The sequence below is a fragment of the Macrobrachium nipponense genome, chromosome 8, assembly GCF_015104395.2.
Source record: "Macrobrachium nipponense isolate FS-2020 chromosome 8, ASM1510439v2, whole genome shotgun sequence".
Lineage (NCBI taxonomy): Eukaryota > Metazoa > Arthropoda > Malacostraca > Decapoda > Palaemonidae > Macrobrachium > Macrobrachium nipponense.
This window is the reverse complement of record NC_087203.1, coordinates 112,132,070-112,157,069: the sequence shown is the minus strand read 5'-3', so window position 1 is coordinate 112,157,069 and position 25,000 is coordinate 112,132,070. Positions and strand designations below refer to the sequence as shown.

Sequence of the window (25,000 nt, the reverse complement as noted above, 5' to 3'; positions counted from 1 at the left end):
GGCATATCCGTGCCATGTTTTATTTATGGTGGGAGTTGAATATTCGTTACGGCTAATATAAGAATGCAAGTCGAAGAGCATACTCTAAGAATGACAAATAATGTCATCATTAAAAGAAAATGAAATTCAATTTCCAATGCTGACAAACTCGATCGACGAGAAGCGTGACTTCTTTGAAGACAAGAATTTTAGCCGGAGTAAAGTGATAAGAATATTAAAAAGACTGAAGTATAGTTTGTAAAGTTAGTAAACCATACAGTCCAAAATTTCTGGTCTGCAACGTATGACGTTAAACCTTATTCATTACCACTGTGTACCGTAGGAATCAAATTCAACCTGACTAAGGATATCGATTCACTGAGTTCTAGCAAAGTTAAAAGAATTGAGGTTTGTGCCCTTAAGTTTCTAGCTTTTGTACCTCGTGAATTTCAATTTTCAGGTCTATTAACCGAGGAGGCTGTCGCAAGTTCTTTTTCCAAATGGATTATCTCACTTACGCCATTATCCGAGGATGCATTATAGTGGCACCATCATCAGCATCTGACATAGTGCCACTAAAGTAAACTCTCTGTGACGTTGGTAGTTAAAGGGACTATTTGATTTGAAGATAAAGTTCAGTTTTATTTGATTTGAGGATAAAGTTCAGTTTTATTTGATTTGAGGATAAAGTTCAGTTTTATTTGCTTTGAGGATAAAGTTCAGTTTCTTTGAGTTTTTCGAAGAAAACTGTTCGATCCAAGTAAATAGTTCAAGTTCTTTGATGTAGGTTCTTGCAGGACTATTTGTGATACATAACAAAATTTCCAGTACAATTGACATAGTAGTTACTTTAGAGGACTAATCTATCGAGGCAACAAGTTCTGTTTCTATGACGTTTTTATTTAAGAGAACTATTCTGTACAAATTGTTACTTGGAAGTCAATTCAACACAATCAGAAAGTCGATTACCTCGTCGCTGAAAGACTAATTTATTGATAAAATTGAAAATAGCACTGAGCAGCCTTGTGTAATTTCGTGAATCTTTAAGATCCCTTTTGCATTCTATCCCCCGTAAGGGGGTAGTTCCGTCAGTGCACCTCACGTGATGCACTGTAGGCATTAATTAAGAATCCTTGCAACATCCCTTCGGCCTCTAGCTGTAACCCTTTCCATTCCTTTTACTGCGCATCCGTTCATATTTTCGTTCTTCCATCTTACTTTCCTCCAGCCTCTACTAGCAGTTTATTAACTCTTTTCTTCCTGTTACACCTTTCTTACCCCTTTTACTGTCAATTTCCTGATGGGTCTCAGCACTTGGCCTTTGGCCTAAATTCTATATTCAATATTCTGCTCTTTACATTCTGTCGAAGTTTGATCTGAACTGATTGGCGAAGACCTGCTCACAAAGATAAGGTTCTGAGAAGAGTAAATAGACTGTTGGCAGAATTTTAGGTTCTTGGTCTGCCATGATATCAAAAGTATCTGCCAGTTTGAGCGTCTTATTTTAAAGGGACGCGATAGAAAAAAAAGATAATTGAAGAAATTTTTGCAGTGCTACTATGAACGTATAGTCGCAACATTTTTTCAGTGCTAATATAAATTTATAATTGACACATTTTTTTCGATGTTACTATAGAGGTATAGTGGAAACATTTCAGTGCTACTAAAGACGTATGTTTGAAATATTTTTGCAGTGTTACTATAAACGTATAGTTGAATTATTTTTTCATTGCTACTATAACGTATAATAGATAATTTGTTCAGTGCTACTGTAAACGTAACATTTAATTTTTTGCTGTCAGTGCTACTATAAACGTAAATATATTTATTTTGTGTCCAAAGCTGCTATAAACTCATTGCAGAAAAATTTTCCCAGTCAACCATTACATACGCATGAAAGCGTTTTTGCCTATTTTCTCCGATACCTAACCGTCTATACTAATTGATGTTTCTAACTCCCAGATCGCATGGACTTTTGTCCTTTTGAATCCTGGTCTCCTCAGCCAAGGTATCGCGTGATTTCGATCCGGCCTCATATTCCCAATAAGCCTAATCGTTAATTATGACTTCCTGTTGTCCCTATGCCAGTCTTTGAGCCTCTTCTCAGCGATCTTCCCGTCTTGGTTTTCGCTTTTCATTAGTCTCGGTCGAATTTTCCCTTTCGTCCTTCGTTAGTTATTTATTCTTCTGCGTGGCGTTGCATTTATTACGCCGCTTGTTTAGGAAGGGATATTGTTATAAATATAGCCATTTACTTGCGTGAATCCAAAGTTCATTAGTTTGTGGGTGAATAGATACGATGTATGTACGTATGAATGCATTATTGATTGCGTGTGTGTGTGTGTGATTTAATAGGAACAAGTATATGTAAAATGTGTATTTGTGTTGTGTGTAAGTATATATGTATGTGAGTCAATTTATATAATGCGGTACTTCTCGTCCAATGATAGTTCCTCGAGCATTTACGGTGTAATGACCTATTGTAGCACAATGGTTTGACTAAAAACATCTGTACCTATACTTTGCTGTAACCCGTTCATGAATTTGATTTTACCCAGCCACAACAACCATTGTCTGTAACCTGCGAAAGATGTGTGTAGATATGTACTCATAAATCTTACTTCTCTCTTATAATTTTTTGTTTTGTAAGAAGATGCATATTTTCTTTCATGAATATATGGTTAGAAGGATATGCGTATTGCAGACAGTGTTTGCGAGTACGTGCATAGGCCTTCGATGGTGATTTTAAAGTATTTCCTTTTCCTCGAAATTATTAACTGGTATTTTTACTTCACTTTTATTGTTATCCTCTTTCATATAAGGACTTTTAATCCCTAAACCTAATAGATAAAAATTGTGTGTGTATATATATTTGTATATATATATATATATATATATATATATATATATATATATATATATATATATATATATATATAAACGAGTATATGAGTATAGATGTTGCCATCGAAATAATTAGTTAATATTTTTATTTCACTTTCATCGTTATCCTCTATTGTAGAGGGACTTTTATCCCCCAAAACCTAATAGTGGATGCCCTTGGCCCACCTCTCACTGCTACTCCCGAAACCTGTTTCAGTGTCTCTCGTAAACCCCATTCGTTACACTTTTAGTCCATTTATAATCATCCACACGTCCGCTTGCTCTCTACCCCTTTCTCTGTCAGTCTGTGACTTTTTTTTATTCTTTTTTTTGTTTTGTTTTACCCGTCCTTTTCCCTTTTTTTTTTTTCTAACCATTCTTTCTGTGCCAGTCACTTCCTCCACCCGTCTTGTCTTCCATTCCATCCTCTCTCATCCTTTGCCTATTCAGCGTAGTAATTAATAATAATAATAATAATAATAATAATAATAATAATAATAAATAATAATAATAATATCCTTTATTGAAGAAACTTGTATATACAGAAAGGAAAAAATGACTAACTAGTGGCTGTCCATCATAATACGTAGTGTTGCAATTGTGATTTTTAGACATTTCATGCTCTTTTAGTCTATACTTGATGCATGCTCGCTCTCTCTCTCTCTCTCTCTCTCTCTCTGGATTTTATGGTGCCGTGAAGACAGTAAGTTTGGTTATAAATATGGTCTCAGATTATTCTCGTGTTTTTTTTTCTTTTTTTAATTTTTACGTTCCTTATTCGTAAAATAACGTATTTGTTTTACGAGTAATGACAATGTGTTTTCTCAAAACATGCAGCAAAAGTATTCGTTACTTGATTTTCATTCTTTCGATAAAAACAAAATCCATCTCTTAAAGATACCGTCTGTTCGGATCGAGAGAGAGAGAGAGAGAGAGAGAGAGAGAGAGAGAGAGAGAGGAGAAGAGGGTCCAGTAACCTTGCATTCCCCCCAGATTACTAACTGAGGATTACACTCAACAAAAAAACCAAGACGTATGATTTATAAAGCGGTTCTGCCAGCCTGTATACAGTATTTATGTATAAGAGTATTTAATTTCAATAACAAGTAACAAGTTAATAGCGGCCCAGTAGGAATATCTTTTTTATCTTGTGGTTATATTTTATTTTGATGATGTGCAAAAATTTTATTAGGAAGGGAAATCTCCCAAAATGGTCTTTTGTTTTGTTATCGATGTTTATTACCCTTAGTTAGGGACCACTTGCAAAGAAACCTTAATTCTTTAGCTAAGAAAAGCATCAAACGACAAAGAAATTGAGAGATGGAAAATAAGTCGTGCTAAGGAGGATTAGGTTTCTAGGAATGGGAAAAATCCTCCTACTAGGGAGTTTGATATACCTAAGAAGGGAAAAAAATTCTACTAAGGAGGATTAGATACCTAAGAAGGAGAAAAACCTACTAGGGAGGATTAGATACCTAGGAAGGGGAAATGTCCTACTAGAGGGAATGAGATAACTAAGATTGGGGGAAATCCTAATAGGGAGGATTTGATATTCAGGAAGGGGGGAAATCCTACTAAGGAGGATTAGATACGCAAGAACGGGGGAAAATCCTGCTAAGGCGGATTAGATACCCAAGAACGGGGGAAAATCCTGCTAAGGCGGATTAGATACCCAAGAACGGAGGAAAATCCTACTAGGGAGGATTAGTAGATACCTAAAAAGGATTACCATTCGACCTACAGATGTGAAACCTTAGAAAAGTAATTCGCTTGACTAAGCGACTTGAAAGACTGTTCATTTACATGAGCAAATTGGATATAGGAGAAGACAGCGTTGGTGTGGGGTGGGGGGGGGGGGGGTGGGGTGGTGGTCGGAGGTGGGGGAGGGCAGGGCTGGATCAGATGGATTTTAACACACAATTTGTTAAGGGAAGAACTTGTTTTTCTTTCTTGGTAGAGGCATGTGGTTTTATGTAATCATAAATTGCGAGATTGCTGTTTAAATGATCCAATTTGCGTATGGTATTGTGTGCATTTAATATTGTTTTTGTTTATTTTCATAGATATTCATGATTACCTAGTAGTGGTCAGAGTAAAGTCCTAATGGTTTTGGTTATTTGCAGACCCTGTGGAAGACATTAATAACTTTTCGTTTTACCGTAAAAATTCCACTTGTGTTCTCTTTCAGTAACTTCTGAATATTGGTTGAATTAGTAAGTTATATTCTAATCAAGAAAAACTAAGGTTTCATGGAAATAATTTTTCAGGAAGTTCACTACACTGGTATGACACCTACATGCTGAATAAAAGTATACTCAAGCATTAGGTATAAAAGTTTGTCAAATAAATTTTCCGAATTTATTGAAATAGTCAGTATATTGAGAGTATATGTAATGTACTCAGATAAGTTTTCCAGTAAATATCTATCAATTTATTTTCAGATGTTGACATAAAAGAAGCTCAGAATGTTTTTAATGCTTTGACGAACAGAAACGGTAGTTTGTAAGTCAGTTTTGTACCTTGCGTAAAAATTGTCTACGGTAGTTTGCAAATTCAGTTAATTTTGTACTTTGCGTAAAAATTGTCTACGGTAGTTTGCAAATTCAGTTAATTTTGTACTTTGCGTAATATTGTCTTAATTTTGTAACGTAACTTATATACAATTTATACGATGAAGGAAGATTCGAAGATATTGATACTAGACAAAAAGAAGGCATAATTGGATTAGACACGAAAAATGATAACATTTTTATGATGAAAAAGACTGCCTGTATAATTTAACAAGTTTAAGACGAGTTCGTACTTCATTTCAGTGCTGTTAACGCCCTGTGCCTCGTAAAACAGCCCAGACGTGAGTCTCCACAATGATAAAACAAACGTAGCAAAGGAACATGTATGCGTAAGTACCCCCGCCCCTTGACCCCACCCCGACCCCTACCCCCCCCCCCCCCCCCCCCCCCCTCCCCCCCCCCCAAAAAAAAAGAGAGAGAGAGAGAGAGAGAGAGAGAGAGAGAGAAGAGATAATAAGAGACCTGTATCTCAGACTGATAGAAATCGTTAAGCCTAAGCATCTCGGAAGGGCCTTAAAAGATCCCCGAATCTCTGCCGGTTTGCTGGAGCTCGTATTATATGAGCTTTGTATTTCCTCCGAGTTCGTAGTAGTAGAAGTAGAAGTATAGTAGTAGTAGTAGTAGGCTTATCCATGCCAATCATTATCGGTTCCGAAAAAGAGGGATTAAGATTTTGATCATGTTCCAGTCTATTGGGCCCCACCCTGAAATTATAGCTTTGCCCCTCTCCACAACCCCCCGCCCCCCTCCCACCAAAACCCTCAAGTTTCCAGAGCATTTAACAGGACTTAAAATTCTCTCTCTCTCTCTCTCCTCTCTCTCTCTCTCTCTCTCTCTCTCAGAAATAGTTCAGATCTTTTTTTGGCTTTCTTCCATCGCATTTTAGGCTTATGTGGAGATGGGCCTAGCTCCCTCCTTCCTGTATCTGCGTTATTGATGTTCAATCTGTGTCAGTGGATGTTAATGCTTCACTTTAATAGGAGGTTTCCTCATAGAAAACTTACACGTCTCTTACGAGTGTGGTTAGAAGCTATAGTTGTAGGTTGATATATATATATATATATATATATATATATATATATATATATATATATATATATGTATATTATTATATATATATATATATATATATATATATATATATATAAATGTTATTTAATTATGACAATACATAGATGCATACATGCACACATTCACACACACGTATACATATGCGTGCGTGTGTTTTTAAAGAGGGGATAGGTATGCATTTATGTTTAACTTTAATCTTATTATTATGTTTACCTCCTTGTTAAGAATCCGCCAATAAAATGATTTAAAACATTCGTTGACGTCATTCTTTCCAGTATTCCGTTGCCTTCAGGTCAGTATAGTTGTTCACGGTACAACAGTTTGTGATAAGGGCATGCAAAAAAAAAAAATAAATAAATAAATAAAAATATTTGTACTCAGGGTTTGATAGCATATAGAATTGTTTGCTCAGACGTTGCTTTGAAGGTCAGCTCAGACATTGCTTTGAGAGTTAGCTTAGACATAGCTTTGAAACGCTCGTGCGCTCGTTCATGCATCCGACTTTGGCATCGTTGACCAATTATCGATGATTTCAGTTCATTTTCGGATGTGCTGTCTTTTTTTTTTTTAACGAAAGCTCGCAGATGGGTAATAAGTGAACTTTGGCCTTTGTCATCACAGATTTAGGTCAAGTAGCTTGCTTATTTATAATGTAGTCCTTACCATCATCAGCGTCTTCAATATGATTAAGTTTTTGTTTGTTAGTAATCTCCTTTGTATTTTCCAGTAGACCAAATGTATTCTATTCTGCAATACGTTTTTTTATACTCCAAATAGAAAATTTGTGTACGTTTTAGCTGGGGTCTCATTGTGGTGACACAATTTTAATGGATGTCCATATACGAACGGTCTCTGCCCAACTCTTTATGAAAATAATTCGCTGAAAATTACGCTTTTGTACTATGCAATAACACCATCGTTAAAATATTCTGTATACTTTTCAATTAACCTCCATTAGTTGCTTCAAAAGCCTTATAAGTAATTTATATTAATATTTGCAGATCAGTTAGGGAATTTAATGATGGCCAGTGATTTTGACACAAATTACAATGCAGGAAGACATGGCAGAGGTCTGAAAGAAACCTGTCACACTTGTTTATTTTCATCTCTGCATCTTGCATTTTTTGGGGTAAATTTCCATGTGTCTGCTTCGTAGTCTCTCGTTTAAATTGCTACGCAGAATCTGATGCAGTTAGTTTTGCATGCACAACAGTTTTAGTTAGTACAAATAATATCTTTTTGTGTAGCTGAACATTTTACATGTGCTCAAAAAGGTGCATCTGAGTCAGTAGTCTTTCATTACTCCTTTGGAATCTGACAAAAAAAAAAAAAAAAGGCAAGAACTAGCATTTGTACTCCTTTTTTTCAGTGAGCGTCCCTTCCTAGATTTATGCAATTCGCCAACTTTTATTGCATAGATTATAAGAATTAATGGCCGGCATTAACTTATTGCGGACGGCAATCCTGAATACATACATTGCGGGGAGATTTGTGTGTGCGCGGCCGTTACTTATGCTTCGTCACGTTGTAATCAATAATGTCAATAGATATATCTGTATCTCTCCTTTGTTGACAAATGTGTGCGGGGCCCACCCTCAATTTTCATATTGATTCCGAGTCTAATAGAACTGTCAAGTTATTTTATGTCGCCGGTTGAATGACGTGCGCAGGAATATATACTTAGGTATATTCGGTGGCGTTGGACACTTACAAGAAAGCCCTCGAACGAGGCAGCGGAAATACCCGGGGCTATAATTGGAGATGAACTTTCTAGAGAATCTTTTCACATACGTCAGCTCAATCCGAGCATTTTCCAAAGGATATGACGCGCATAACCGATCCCGACCAATGTTTATAGGCCACTTTGCTCCACCTCCTTATGCTATAGTATGAAAAGTATTGACCCTCCTGCAGGAGTTTTCTTTCGTCATTTTCTGATTAAAGCTTTGGTTCCGTCGTCTTTTTGGTGAAGAAAAGTAGTCTTTGAGAAGACAGGTATCTTGTTTTAGAAATAGGCAACTCGTGTAATTATTAATATACATTTTTTCTTGTCCCTATGACCAGTTTTTGGGTGGTTCTTCGCGATGGTTACATTTAAAAAAATGTAACTCTTGTGATTATTTTAATCATTATTGTTCTACCTCAGTGTCTTATTTATTCTGGTTCTAGACGATGCTAGCATTAGTTTAACCTTGGTTTTTATATCTCTATTCCATTTTTTTTGTATCTCAATTTCATTATTTTTTTTATATACCTCAATTTCATTATTATCCATCAGCGCGCAAGACAGAAAATTCGAAATCACTCATTTTCTTATAAAAAATGGACATTATTGTCGTTAGTTTCGCCGTAACGTATATTCAACGACGACGACCACGACCACGACCACGACGACATTGATTCATCGTGTTCTCCCGCGTGTTTTGCACATAATATTCGCATAATACTCGCATAAGATTCGTCGTAATCCGACGCAAAGTTTCGCCATCAGGTGCGGCCCGAGACAATGGCCAAGAGGATACTCCAAAAGACAGGGCCCGTTCGTCTTGTCTGTTATCTCCTCGAGAGAGAGAGAGAGAGAGAGAGAGAGAGAGAGAGAGGCTTCTTCTTCCTCCTTGAGAGGACGAGGTGTCTCCAGGTGGGAGCGGATTGTGGAAAGGTGATTCTATCCGATTTATGCCGTTATTATACATGAGGATTACCCCCGGTGAATTTATAATGTGGATTTACCGAAGTTTTGCATGAGCTGGTATATTATAAGAGAAGTGGCGATGCTGGGAATTGACATTGTTTTATGGTGGCCGTTATTAGGTCCTTACGGGGAGAGAGAGAGAGAGAGAGAGAGAGAGAGAGAGAGAGAGAGAATGGTATGAATACATGGAGATATGAACAATCATAACAAAGAATCCATTTCGAATGTAATGCAGATGAAAATGGTGATGAAATCGTGTATGACACAAACGCATACATAATTTTATTCATAAATAATCTGGTTCCTCGTTAATAAGACCAACAGCCCACTGCCATCTATATCCTGTAACCATCTCATCGACAGTGAGCGCCGTATCCTTCCACATCACTAGCCTCGTAAGCGCCCCCCCCCCCCCCCCCCCCCACACACACACACACACACACACACACACACACACACACACACACACACACACAAATATATATATATCTATATAGTATATAATAATATATATATATATATAGATATATATATATAAGTTAAAATGGGAAATGTATGGAGGATAATCTTCAAAATAAGTTAAGAATGGCAGATTGTTATATACTTTACTGTAAAGTGAGACGAAATTGCTTTTCTTAAAAAGGTATACTGCAGCGGAATGATAATTGAAAGATGTGACTGATACTTGTTATTTTTGTTAAAGAATGAATTATACCTTTACTGGTGTACTACACTTCGATAGGCATGTATAAATACACTCGAAAGCCTTAGAATTTACTGGGGAAAGTGATCTTCTCCAAAGATGAAGACAATAGTTCAGACAAAGCCTAAGGCTTTCATTTTCATTTTGAACGATGTATACTATAATTATTTATTCACCGGACTTTCCTTAATAGTGTTCCTCAATATGATATTTTTATGAAAGGAAACTATGTGTTGTTGGAGAAATTCGGACTGCTGTCCAGTGACTATGTAGCGTCAGGTTGCAGTGAAAGTATTAGATGTCATTGGCACTTCAGATGAAGGATACAACCAAAGGAAGTGAAGGAAGCGGTAGGAAACTTGGTAGATGAAGTGGTGGGTGGAAAAACGGCCTGGGGATGAAATGGGTTAATGAAGGGGAGGGGTGGGGGGTGTCGAAAAAAAAAAGGGAAAATGAAGGCAATTTGGAAAGCTGGAATGACACTGGAATGGCCTAAGCCATGTGGTGGATAATTGTTTGCATAGTGAGGGAATGATGGGGCGATTACCCAGATAATAACAGTGCTGGCAAGATGAACGTTTGGGAATAGCAGTGACAGCAGTGTTGGTGTTAAGCGAAGGTTGGGTGAAGGTTGGGTGAAGATCTCACCTGGCCAGCGAAGGTGACAACAAAGCTATGGCTGGGAAGCTCTTCTGATGTTAAGTCAAATGTGTCTGGATTTAGGGGGATTAAGTTTGACATGGCTAACTGATTTTAAACTGCATTTCCCTAAAGGGTGTGGAGAGCAATTTCATATGACATTATTTCTTTATTTAAGATTATTTTGTTTTTGTTTGTGACTTTTGTCTTTGGGTTTCAGGATGGTCCGTTTGGAAACATTTTATATTGTGAAAAATAAGATAAGTAATGCAGTGCAATTGCCGCGTCTCGTATTCACAAGACCTGTTCATATGTAAATAATCTGTTGAGAAGAAAAATGTTATGCTTTAGAAATAAACTACTAAACTAAATGCTCTAAACTACTACCATCATGTAATGCCTGAAATTAAGGAGAAGATTAACATACAATACAATAATTTAAATTTGATTAAACAACATAAAGGCATGAATCAGAATGCTAAGATTGTACAATTCACACTTTACATTTCATACTTAGTGTCAGATGATGTCTGACTCATTTCCAAATTGCTGGCCTGGAATTGACGAATCCTTACTCATGCAGTCTCAACTCTAATGAAAAAAAAAATACCTTGAAATGTCAGGTAACTACTTAATTACAATATGTAATGGGAAAAATCTACTATGACATGCTGCTCTTGAAGGTTTTATTATGTAAATGAGAGCCATAAGTGGCATGCTGCTTATGATGCTGAGAAATTAATTGACATTTCTGTTAACTCATTTAATATCTCGAAGCCTCTCAGAACACGTCAGTATTTATTGCTGTCTGTTTAGAACAATGTGGCAAAGTTGATTTTACATTAAGGTGTTAAAATACAGAAAATTTTACTCGACGATGTCGTGTATTTAGAAGTTACGAAACCAAAACGTCTTGTGATTGAAGCTTATAACCAAAACGTCTAGTGATTGAAGCTTATAAGATGAAAGAACTGAATTCAGAACAAGTATAAAGGTGCACAAGAAACCCAAAATTCTTCAAAATTTACATAGTGAGCTTTTCAGAGAAGACCATTTTCAAGTTCTGACTGTACTCTGCATCGTCTAATGGGGCACTAAATGAAGGCAAATAGTGGAAGTGAAATCTCTCAATTGACTATAGCAGATTCCCATCAACCGTGCATTTGATGCCTAGGCCAGTCCCTTACGACGCTCCTGATTGGTTGTTGATAAGCCAATCACAGGGCTGGAAACTCTCAGTCTCTCTCGAGAGTTCACATAGGCCGGATGTATGTTCCACCTCTCCTGGGATACTTTTGAAAGACGTGTCCCTCAGGAGAGGTGAACATAGATCCTACTAATGTGAACTTTCTCGAGAGACTGAGAGTTTCCAGCTGCTTATCAGTAGCCAATCAAGAGCGTCGTAAGAGACTGGCCTAGACATCAAATGCACGGCTGATGTGAATCTACTACAGTACTTTCATTTTGGCTTCTGTAACTTTCATGTTGAGCTTTACTTATCAAGGCAAAAAGCATCTAAGCAACAGAGGCTCTATCTCTCAAAAGGTAAATAGAGTATTCAGGAAAATCATATAACTACCATTCGCACCTCAAGGCCTTGCGATTCTTTTCATTCAATGCATAGGCCTCTAAAAGAAAACCCACTGACAAAGCACTTGTACATTTTTCTAGGAAAGAGTATACTTACTCCAGGGAAGTCCGTTCCAGTTGGCTGTCAATCCCCGCCACTGATTTTCTGGAAAGAAGGAAAAAGGCAAAAGAGGAATTATAATTTGGTAGACAAAAAACATTCTTTTGGCAAGTCTTATGCTCATTCATCAAAAGACATATCGATTATAAAATTGGTTAGACAGCTGACTAGTAGATTTTGATAGGTGTTCATTCATGAAATAAAATAAAACCAATATATTTGCAGGCCAGATTCAATTCGTCTATTGAACGAAGATCAGGTCACAAACCGTAACTTAAGAAATCAGGATGGATTAGGATGGGCTTAGGTTGCTTTGAAGTCGTAGGAGACTTAATTTAGTGGAAGGATTAGGCTGTGTGTCAATCGTTCTCAGTTAGAGCTTAAAACCATTTGACGAAGATATTAGGACACTTTTTCACCCCAGTGGCTTTGGATTTTCTTCTTAGCTTCTTTTTTCTAAGATACTTCCCAGCATAAAAAACACACTCATTGGTTATGATTTCTTAGTAAGTTTGTTGAATATTAAAGGTAATATAAATTAAATGAGAAAAATGCCGAACATAGGTAACTGGTTGCAGATTGAAGTACTGTACATGCAAGGTCTTTAGATAAATATTTAAAAACATTAAGTTAAATATTTAAACACTAAATTATTCATGCATGTATGAGTGATAGCTTAATTTATATGGTGTATACATACATGCGTACGATATTGGCCGTGTAAATTCAGTGAGGAAGTTCAAACCGTCTTCTTATTTAAGAGTAAACTTTCGTGTACGTATGAGCCTGTGTTTAAATTTAATTGAAATTTCCTGATATGATATTTTGCTGCGGTAATTTAATAGTTATCTGATCTTGTATGTGTATACAACCAAAAAACCGCATATTAAATTAAAGTGATCAAACGAAGACACAAGAAAATGTGTTATATCAGAATAAAAAACAAGCAAGCACACGGAAAAACCACAGGTGTCATGCAGCAGTAATTAAAATCACATTATGAAAGTATGTGCGCCAATTTGCATATTAATGCAAAAGTGAAACTGCGGATAAATTACATTGAAAAGCCGAATATTCTGTCTTATGAAAAGCAGACTTCACGATGATAAGTTTACTAATGTAATTAAGAGTCTGTTTGATCTCATTAGTGTATTTTAGCGGAATGAAAGTGTGCAATGATTTTCTGTACTTGTTACATACCTTTTTAAGTTGTTTTTTTTGTAAATAAAAACTAAGATTAACGGTATTAAGTGTCAGTACACGTTTAGCAATCTTGTCAGCTTCAGAAAGGGTAGTAATTGCTGGATGCAAACCAATACTTTGTAAGAGACAACTATAAACCGTCTGATTATGGCAAATGGAAATCAAGATTCATGTACTACATCAAGTGTTGTTGTTGTTGTTGTTTTAGATTTAGCTGGCCTTATGCCAGCACGGGCTCGTGCTCTCAGAGCAGCCCGTAAAGTCAAGTGCTTGGTACGCATGCAGTGATCTCGTAAACTTTGGAAAAGAAAAAGTAGTAATTGTCATTGGTAGATGCAAACCATGACTATGTAAAAAAGAATATATATATATATATATATATATATATATATATATATATATATATATATATATATATATATATATATATATATATATATATACTATGTAAAAGACAGTCATCATAAACTGCCCTGTCCCAATATCGCCGCGATCCTATGAAAATCCAACTCGCGCCGTTACATTGATTTTATCGTTCCCGTCGGACGCTCTTTTCTTCAATTGAGGCGTGTGTCCCCCTTTGCCTCTCATTGTGGCTGTAACGTCCCCTTTTTGAAGGACAACATTTCATTTTTATTGCGGTCGCGAAGGCTCCGCACGTGTGAATATTTCATTGTCGCGTTTTGGTTCAAACTTTTCCCTATATACGTTTAAATCTCCTGTGCTGTTGACCGATGACGTATTCCCCATGCATGTTTGCATCTTGGCTGCTGGCGAATGACTCGTTTGGTCATAGATGCGAAAGATGCCTGATTACACACTCTCTCTCTCTCTCTCTCTCTCTCTCTCTCTCTCTCTCTCTCTCTCTCTCTCTAATGATGGCATTCCAATTCACTCACTTCAAAGAGAGTATTTCAGAAAATTATCTATGAAATGTACACAACAAGATGTCTTTGACAAGCTTGTATGTTGTAAGTATGTGTGTGTGTGTAGCGTTCCCCGTGCGTGACACGTCGTTTAGTTTTAGCTTTGCATAAAGAAAAGCAATGTCCTTGTTTGAAAGCTCTTCGTATCAATGATGGAGAGATTTTGAAGCGTCAGATTTTTCGACTCCCAAGTCATATTTTTCTCTACGCTTAATTCCTGACACGAGATAAAATGTAGTCGGCCTCAAGGCATATATCTTTTATCTGTGATTTTTTTTCCTCTCTCTCTCTCTCTCTCTCTCTCTCTCATAGTTTGGCCCCTTCCCCAGCCAGCATTATCAGCTGCCAAAGAAACACCTCCCACCTGCCCCCCCATTATCCTATAACTCTACCCCCTACCCCTGGGGCCCCCTCTCCCGGAAAAAGGTCCATCCTATCCACTCCTTTTATCCATACATTCTCTGGCCCTTCTAAATATCACTCGTATATATTTGAGGAGCCTATCCAGCTGGCTGAAAAAGACGGGGGAGGTGAAAGAGTACGCATCATACACACAGTTTTGAGTCGCTCGAGAGAGAGAGAAGAGAGAGAGAGAGAGAGAGAGAGAGAGAAAGGAAGAATGTGATGGTCTTGGAAAATGGTATATGTGGCTGGGTTCGAAACACTATGATATGAAGGGAATGGAAAATAAGGCTTAAATAGGATTTTCCTGTATGATTACTTTAACACTGGATATACTTGTATGACGTTTGGATAAATGTAGTACGTGTATATGTGCGTGTTGTGTGTGTGTGTGTGTGTGTGTGTGTGGCAGGGATGGTTGGGGGTGAGGTGGGGGGCGGATGGGAGGGAGCGCGCTGGCGCAGGTGGAAAGGGAGAGAGAAAGAGAGAGAGAGAGAAAAAAAAAGAGAGATTTGGCCATAGGCCTCCTGTAAATCTTTGGGAGAGGCCTTTGGATCCAAACGAATGGAAATACGTGGAAAACTGGCAACATGTTTGACGAGGCTGCTACTACTGGCTTGGTTAGCACCGTCCTCCAATCTGAACGGCGGAGGCTCAAAATCTGTGTTTGTAGTCCTTGTTCTGTTCCTGTTTTTCCTCTCATTGTTTCGTCGTCTTTTTTTTCTTGAGTTAAAACTTTCTCCAAAGTTGGTTTTTTGCTGTATTTGATATATGAATATTTCCAGCAATTCTTTTCGTCGTATTATTTTCCGCTCGGATTCCGTCCTCTGATATATCAGTAATGTTGGATATACTTGTGTGGCCCTCCCCTCTCTCTCTCTCTCTCTCTCTCTCTCTCTCTCTCTCTCTCTCTCTCTCTTCAATCCTGGATCTTGCATCCCATTGTGAATTGCCTCTTGGCTCATTACCAACTACCAGGGATGGAAGGCAGAGACCTTAGGCCTAACTCTCACTTTTTCCTTGTTTTCTCTTGTATATATTTAATGGGGGAAACGGCTGTAGAATATCGCATCGTTAAGTGTCAGCCTGTGAGTGTGTGTATATGTACGTCTGTATGTATGAATGTGTACGTGTATGAGCGCATGCGCGGATGTTATGTTTTACGATCGAACACTACTATAGTTTATGTGTGTCAGACAGCGTGTGCGGCCTATGTATCTATTTTTAGTAAACAGCCATCATCTCTGGTAAGCATGCGGTTATGTGCATACGGTAAACGAGCAGCATATGTTGTATACCTGTGCTGTCTGGAAAAATAAAAATACGTGGTAGCATTCGTCACTTAATTGTGGCGTGTACCTTTTCAGTACTTCCTCGAAAAATAAAAGAATGTAAAAAGTTTTCATATTTCCACATTATAGCAGTGGAATATATTGTGAATGAAGTATTTTTACTACTATTATTATTATTATTGTGCCAGGTTAATGTGAGGAAAGCGCCGTGAAAAGACATTTGTAGCTAAGCAATGAATGAACACTTACTCATGCAGTGCAATGGAAGTCACGTGTCATATCATCACTAATCAAGTTTGAATGACAAGGTAGTATTTTGTGAATGAGTGGTTGTAAGTAGTAGTAGTAGTAGTAGTAGTAGTAGTAGTAATAGTAGTAGTAGTAAATATATAAATAGAAGCACAGCGTTTCGCTTTCATGTATGCATAATTATTTTGACGTTTCGTCGAAACAATAATAAGTTTATTAATAATTGTCAAATTAAGTTTCACAAACCATTAGTCTTTTTACAGGGATAAACAGTACCTTTACCACAAGGTCATCACACTTAACGCTCACACAAACAAAACAAGACCACAAGCATAAGCTATATATATATATATATATATATATATATAATATATATATATATATATATCTATATATATATATATATACTATATATATATATATATATATATATATCATTGGCAATTATATACACACATATGCATGTATACACGGATATATAGACATGCATATATACAAACATGCATGTATATACATACATATACATGAAAAAGCATGAATCCAAATAAGAATACTGACATAGTAAAAAAAAACAAGAACAAAAAATAAGAAAGAATTAGAGGGGAAAATGATAAGAAAGGAAATATAAATGAGTAAAATGTCTTATCGTTTTTTTATATATATATAAAAATCTTGAATGATGACAATGATCTCTTCAAATCCCAGTATATAAATAGGGGGGTATGAATGGACATGGTGGTTGTTGTAGTCTTACCGAAATTAAAGGAATGCTGTTGTATTAACGATAACTGCATACTATCCGGTTGAAATAGGCCTTTTGTCGAACTCCCGTCGTAAAGCCCTGGGTCTGCAAAGACCAGATGGGAATCATGTCACAGATTTGCCAGATTTGCAGTGAATTCTTTTTATTTTTTTTATTTTTTTGTTTTTATTGAAGTGAAAAGCTCTCCTCCTGCCTGTTCCCCCATCTTTTATCCTTCTCCTAACTCCCCCTCTCCATCCCGCAACCCTCCTTTTTGGCTATCCACTTTTGTGAAAAAAAAATTCCTAATTCTTATACTGAATGAACTCAAAATACCTTCAATTAAACTTAACAAGAAACTGATCTCAAATAAATATTGACGTCTCATATGCAAATGACAGTTATTTTATATCATATCAGGACTACCCCTTACCTGGCTATATACCTAAAGTGTTATAAACAGTTATGAGATGCTGAGATATGAATTTCTCTTAATTATTGAAAGAATATTCCCTCCTACACTGCTATCAATTCCTGAATTCCTGGACTCGAGCGACCGAGCAGACGGAACACCTACCGTTCCTAGAAAATGCCCCGTGACTTTTTTCTAACTGTCAGTTTTGTTTATCATCTCTATCTGTTATTTCGTAAGGCCCTCCAGCCATGCTCTGATGGCAGAAATCATAATCCCTGAAGGACATAAGGACATCCTGAAGGATTACGCCTCTCTTCCTCAAGGTCGGGTTTTGAAATAGGAGTGTTTCATGTCCTTCTTTTTAATTTGACATTATGAACAAAATCGGACAGTATTTGGTACCTGAAATTAATCAAATAATAAACTTAGTAAAATTAAAAAGTAAAAGCAAAATCAAATCACTTGCACATTGATGACTCATTTGGTTTGTACTTTATTCATTTGTCAATATTGCACACACTTACTGGCCCTTGAATATTCTTGGTTTTCCTTGCATGAAAAAAAAGGGGTGGTGGCGGGTTGGTTGGTGGGTGAGGTCTTGGAAATAAGAAGATAATGCTTCTGTTATTATCAAAACATGCCAAGATAAAGGATTTCCATCATTTAATATTTTATTTTTCAGTCGCATACTTCCGTCGTGCAGTTATTGAAGAATGAGGGGAAGTGTGTAGAATGGAATAATGCGGATCTGAGAGAGAGAGAGAGAGAGAGAGAGAGAGAGAGAGAGAGAGAAGAATTATATTGTCACATGTTCATGTTTTCCTTTGTTACACCATATGTTACAAATCATTTCGACTATGCATACAAAAGCATGCACTCGCGCAAACGCATACTTGGTGCCTGGGGCTCTTGGTAGGAATATTATAAAGTTCTATTGAAAAACACTTTAGATTCTGGAGGTACTAATTAACGACTGATGTTCAAAATAAAGGACTCGAAAACGGCGCCACTGAAAATTAGGTAATGCACAGCTCGGCGTCACTTGGAAGCCCTTTTTCGAAGCAGTGCATTTATAAGATGCATTGGAAGCTAAATAGCAGGAGAAAATTGTGCTTGAAGTAGTTACTTATAAGGTAGAACGTGCCTTTAGTCTTTTTCACCAGAGTGAGTGAACTTCTCTTCTGTTTAGAAAGCAGCAAGCCAGCACCGTTTCAGTAAGATCTACAAACAACTGATGAATTGTCTTTCGGAATCTCTCTCTATAGGTTTTAGCTCAAGACGTATAACTATCGTTTATATCCAGAACATTGATAAACATGGGAGGCTTTGTAGGAACTTTGGAGGACTAGACAAAGAAACTGTGCTTGGTTCAGGAATAAATTTAGCATTATCTTTGCCTGTATCAGATGAAAGACACACATACTCACAATTCATTCAGCACATATACATACCGCCTAATTAGAATATGAATTTCTTGAAAAGAAAGTATACATAAACAATTTCCCACCTGTTCTACCGAGTACATGCAGTTGCACAAAGAGGAATTAGTGAAATGTGTTCTATTTCCGGAGTGGAGATATTTGTTATTGATTCACTCAAAACTGTTGCATTCGTAATTACGAATAACCCTACCATCTGTCCTGTAGTGTCACTGTGACAACAAGCTTTAGTTTTTCATCTGTTTACTTTCCTTAATATATTAGCAGCTCGGAACAAAACTTCACGAACGGATTTTCAAGAGATATGCTGGCATAATTGACCAAAGGTCGAGGAACTGTCTGCTGTGCGCTGGATTCCTGATGTTTGATATACAAACAGTTTAACAACTCCGGATCGATAAACGCCGATCAATAATAACTTGACAGTTGTGACCCCTGACTCATGATGAATTTGCTCCACTTCAGCAGATAAAGAGACACTTGTACTCGCTTAAATGCCATGTGTGACATGTCCTCTTAGAATATATTGGGTAGCCATACTATAGTAGATTCACATCAACCGTGCATCTGATGTCTAGACCAGTCCCTTACGACGCTCCTGATTGGTTGTTGATAAGCCAATCACAGGGCTGGAAACTCTCAGTCTCTCGAGAGAGTTCACATAGGCAGGATGTATGTTCCACCTCTCCTGAGGGTACGTCTTTCAAAAGTATACCACATGAGATATAGAACATACGTCCTGCCCATGTGAACTCTCTCGAGAGACTGAGAGTTTCCAGCCCTGTGATTGGCTTATCAACAACCAATCAGGAGCGTCGTAAGGGACTGGTCTAGACATCAGATGCACGGTTGATGTGAATCTACTATAGGCGAAAGGGTCACATGAATGTGACCTCAGTTCTGCAAATTACATAGTGATAAGCAGAAAAATATTTATACTTAATTACATTTTTATTAAACGTACGATTTTGGATTACATATACATCTGTGCATCTGAAGACGAAAAGTATTTTTTTTTCTGAGCGATGACTTTGCCGGGACCAAGAACAGCGAAGATCGAGAATAAGTGATCGACTGCCAGTCGTAGCGGTTATAATACAGAGTTAGAGTTGACCAGAATCAACCATGAATGAATTGAGCTGTTTCTGCAGATGTTATTTTGGGTGTGTTGTAGGTTATCAAATTCATCTGCGGTTCTGCAGCTGCATTGGTTTCCGTAGGATTTCCAGCTGTTGTTTCTAATGGATAATAATGATTATTTTTTTTTTGCTTTCCTGCTGTTATTGAAGCCAGCGCCCTAAATCACCTGAGTGGCCACACAATGACTGAGTGACATTGCTCAGCGGGCCTGGTATACTTATTCATTAGATTTGTAGAAGTTATGTGTTTTCTGCTATATTCCAGGTACGTCGTGAGATTTAGAATTGTACTTTTCTCCCTCGTAATAGGACGTTCCGAACGTGAGGGTAAAGAGTTGATTGCCATTTGGGCGTTGCAAAAGGGTTCGCCTGTAGAGGGCAATCCATTTCACACTTGCATCGGGGATAATGGCTATATTTCCCCCGTCACATGATGACAGTCTTCGGCGCAGGTAACGCCGCCAGGAATTCCACAACAGTCAAATCATTTGGGCAAGGAATGGTTTCCTTCCTCCTCCTCCTCCTCCTCCTATTCTACCTTCTCACACCCAACCTTGCCTTCGTCTATTTCTTCATCGCATCCTCTTTCTCCAATGCCCAACCTCGTCTGCCCCTACTCCCCACCCTCTATAACCCCCCTTCTATACCTACCCCCTCACCCATTCTACACTTATCCTCCCCCTACTACCCCCCAAACTCCAAACACTTATCCTCCTCCACCTCTTACTACACGCCTGTCCATCCCCCGACCACCCCAAATATCTCGCCTATCCTTCTCTCTCCCCCTTCCACCCAGCGCCTACCCTCTCCACCTAACATTTACCCTCCCTCCCTCTCCCTCCCTCCCCCCTCCCTCCTCCCTCCCTCATCCCGTCTTCTTGCTTTATTTCTTATTAAAGTGTCGTAAAAGAATTATGCTTTTGAGTCTTATCGCGTTTGTTGATCTTATCCGAAGCGTTACGATCGAATCAGTCGGTGTAATGGTCTGGCCGTTTGGATCTCTGCTTTCGTAAAATTATGGGAGTTGGGTTGAATGCTTGTTTCTCTCATTGATTTATTCTCTCCGTTTGCTTTACGATAAGATTGCTTTGCAGCTGAAATTTCCTTATATAATAATAATAATATAATAATAATAATAATAATAATAATAATAATAATAATAATAATAATAAAAATAATAATAATGAGAAAGTGCACTCTGATGTATGTGTAAAAATATATTTAGAAATATCCATTTTTAATTTATATTTACGTTTATATGGATGTGGATTTTTCACTAGTTAGTGATTCATATGATTATGAGGTTTTTATAGACAGTAATAATAATAATAATAATAATAATAATAATAATAATAATAATAATAATAATGATAATAATAATAATAATAATAACAGTGAGAAAATACTCACTGATTGGGTGTAAATTTCTAACATATTAGCGAATCATGTCGTTTTTAGATTTTTGTGATGATAATAATAACCAAACACCTCTTATTCATCCCCTTACTAGTGCAATAGAACAAAGCTATCTTTTGCATTACTTTCCATAGAGAGAGAGAGAGAGAGAGAGAGAGAGAGAGAGAGAGAGAGAGAGAGAGAGAGAGAGAGAGGTCAGATCGAACGAATTCCTGAGGAATGACGAAGTTTAGTATTAAGGATGACTGAAATATCATAGTCAGTTTATCAGTGTTCAACGGCGAGATGTTTCTCTAAGATTTTAAGGGCGACTCGGAAATGGTTTTATAACAGCGCTTGCACGATTATTAGAGTTATATATATTCTGTAGATCAGCATTTCCAAAGAAACGATAAGTTTGGCTCGGGTGTTTATGAAGTAATATGAAATATTTTAACCTTTGAACGCTTAAGCGCATACATGTGTGTATATGTGAATATGATTTAAAAAATCTAAATATTATATGACGTATAAAATAAAAGGCCCATTAAAATAAAACACCCTTGTTTAAAACTAAGGGTTTATATTTAAACAAGAGTGTTTTTAATAGGCCATTTATACTTGAGACGTATCCTGTTTTAACAGAAGAACTTATTTACACACACACAAATTATATATATATATATATATATATATATATATATATAGTATATGATATATATATATATATATATATAATATGTATATATATATATATATATATATATATATATATATATATATATATATATATATTATATATATCTCTCTCTTCTTTTCATCTCGTATCTCTCTCTTTTATCTATATATATATATATATATATATATATATATATATATATATATATATATATATATATATATAACTGTGAATTCGGCGGCAGAGGGCAGAAGGGACGAGAACGTTAAGAGTGACTTTCAAAATCTGGAGGGACAGATCGCAAAAGTTGATTCGTCAGGGCACGATTGGATAATGACAGACACCGCGGACGATGGATGGTAGCAACAAAAAAAAAGAACAAAAAGAGCGCTGGAAGGAAGGACTTTGGGGACAGAGGAGAACCATGACTCACATCAACAACTTTGGGGCTGGAACGTCACGTTAGAAGAAGAAGAAGAAGAAAAGTGAGTAGAAGAGAATGAAGAAGAAAAATGAGTTGGAGAAGAAGAAGAAAAAACAAGAAAAAAAGGAGTAGGAGAGGAAGAAGAAGAAGAAGAAGAGGAAAAAGAAAACAGGGAGTAGCAGAAAAAGAAGAAGTAGACAAAGGAGTCGAAGAAGAGGAGGAAAAAGAACGACAGCAACAAAAGGAAATGTAGAAGAAGAAGAAGAACAATAACAGCAACAACAACCGCAACAACAAGTAGGAGAAGAAGAAGGAGGAGGGAAAGAAGAAGAAGAGGAAGAAGAAGAAGTAGTAAGGGGGAAAGCAGGATTCGATGAAATTAGATTTAACCTCAATAAATCGCGCGGGTACCTGGAAATTACTGCGTTGTACTGTCCTGCGCAAGCTGTTATTTCTTTCTTGTGATAATTTGCTGTGTTCTTCAGCAGGACATGCTGGGTAATTAATGCATATGTATATATATATATATATATATATATAATATATATATATATATATATATATATATATATATATATATATATTATATATATATATATATATATTATATATATATATATATATATATATATATATATATATATAATATATATACACGCAATATATATTTTATGTATATATGTATGTATAAAATCTATATATTATATATATAATTATAAAATCTATAAACATATATAAATATATATTCATATATATATGTTTATATTTTATATGTATATGCTATATACGTATGTATGTATAATATATATACATATTTATTTATATGTACATATATTTACACACACACACACGTGTGTGTGTGTGTCCTCTCGTCTTTCAAAATGATATGGCGGGCCCGTCCGCCCGTGGAGTAGTGTTCCAAATTTGATACTTAAGAAATGTGTAGGCCTATAGGAAGTATCGATCCCCATGCTTATGGGTTAATATTTCACGAAGTCCCCATTGTTAAAAGAGAGGGAGAACGGATAAGAGTACCTATAATACGAGCGATAAATATAAGAAAACGATTGTCTCTTGGCAAGAGAAGTTGCTCTTGTTAAGTAAGTAAGGGGGTGGATGAAGGGGGAGAAGGGGGTGGAACCACAACAGTGGTGTCTCCCTTTACACGCTAACGGGACGAAGCCATGTGAGCTTCCAGTTTCTCTCTCTCTCTCTCTCTCTCTCTCTCTCAATCAAGGTCCGGAACTTGAGTGAGGCGTGGAAAGCTGAGTTCGTTATGTATTGAACAAGGGATGTATGATGTTATTTGTTGAGTGTAAATTTCAGAAAACTCGCATTTTATCGCCGTATACGATGCTCTCTCTCTCTCTCTCTCTCTCTCTCTCTCTCTCTCTCTCTCTCTCTCTCATTATAGAATCTGGAATAAAGTACGTTTGCCCTTGAACGGTAATTTGGAACCCGATTCGGTATGAGCTTTAACCATATAATCCGCATACCGATAAAGTCAGGAAAGCTTTAGGAATTACTTGACAAACAACAACAATAACAACAACAGCAATAATAATAATAATAATAATAATAATAATAAAACGATTGGAACGTGTGATTGCTCTTAATGGCCGACTGACTGTCTTCGCTTGAAAAGAAACATTTGGGAGCGAACCAATGGTTGTCTTACGGCCCATCTCTCAACCAATCATGGCTAGCCGTCGGGCGAAGGGGGAGGGCATTACTCACACAAGACGTTACGTTGGGCCATGCACATAAATCATCGGTCAGGCTCTGTCGGAGAGAGAGAGAGAGAGAGAGAGAGCGCTAGCCAGCGAGCGAGCGTAGCGCGGATACATGCAAACATACACGCTAACTTCCCTCTCTCTCTCTCTCTCTCTCAGACTAATAAATACACCTCCGGCCCTCTCTCTCTCTCTCTCTCTCTCTCTCTCTCTCTCTCTCAGCGCGCAACCCAGTAAATTACAATCCGAGGCGGCCAATTATAATCACTGCGCAACCAGAACTTGTCCGCGCCTAGGTTACGGGTCATGGACGTTTTGGTCCTTCATGTCTGTCTCTCTCTCTCTCTCTCTCTCTCTCTCTCTCTCTCTCTCATGGTCTGTCATCATCATCATCATCATCATCATCATCGTCGGAAGGAAGGAAGGAAGGAGAAATGTTTTACAATTAAGGAGAAGAAATCATGGCAGACTTACAATACATTCCCTCGCTGGATTATAATAAAAGAAATACTTGTGGATGATATGACTGCCCGGAAGCTGGCGTGGTAGAAGAGAGAGAGAGAGAGAGAGAGAGAGAGAGAGAGAGAGAGAGAGAGAGAGAGCGCTACCCAGCTCCATCATAAGAAAATATATAAAGTTCTCAATTTAAATATTATTCCACAAATAACCCATTCATATATGATTCAGATAACCTTGAGAATAACTTCAAACCGAAGGGAATTATGTATGATAATC

The 25,000-nt window shown here is 37.1% G+C and overlaps 1 protein-coding gene across 3 annotated transcripts in view; it reads right to left on the bottom strand.

Moving 5' to 3' along the window:
• LOC135222959 (homeobox protein abdominal-A homolog) overlaps positions 1 to 25,000 on the bottom strand; it is a 189,184-nt gene that overhangs the window by 70,667 nt on the left and 93,517 nt on the right. For 2 of the 3 annotated variants that reach the window (XM_064261427.1, XM_064261426.1), the window contains exons 3-4: positions 17,054 to 17,146; positions 12,225 to 12,272 (exon numbers count right to left, since the gene is read on the bottom strand). In XM_064261427.1, the coding sequence (XP_064117497.1) occupies positions 12,225 to 12,272; positions 17,054 to 17,146 (141 nt within the window). The remainder of the gene's footprint in view (positions 1 to 12,224; positions 12,273 to 17,053; positions 17,147 to 25,000) is intronic. The other variant, XM_064261428.1, reaches the window with a different exon arrangement.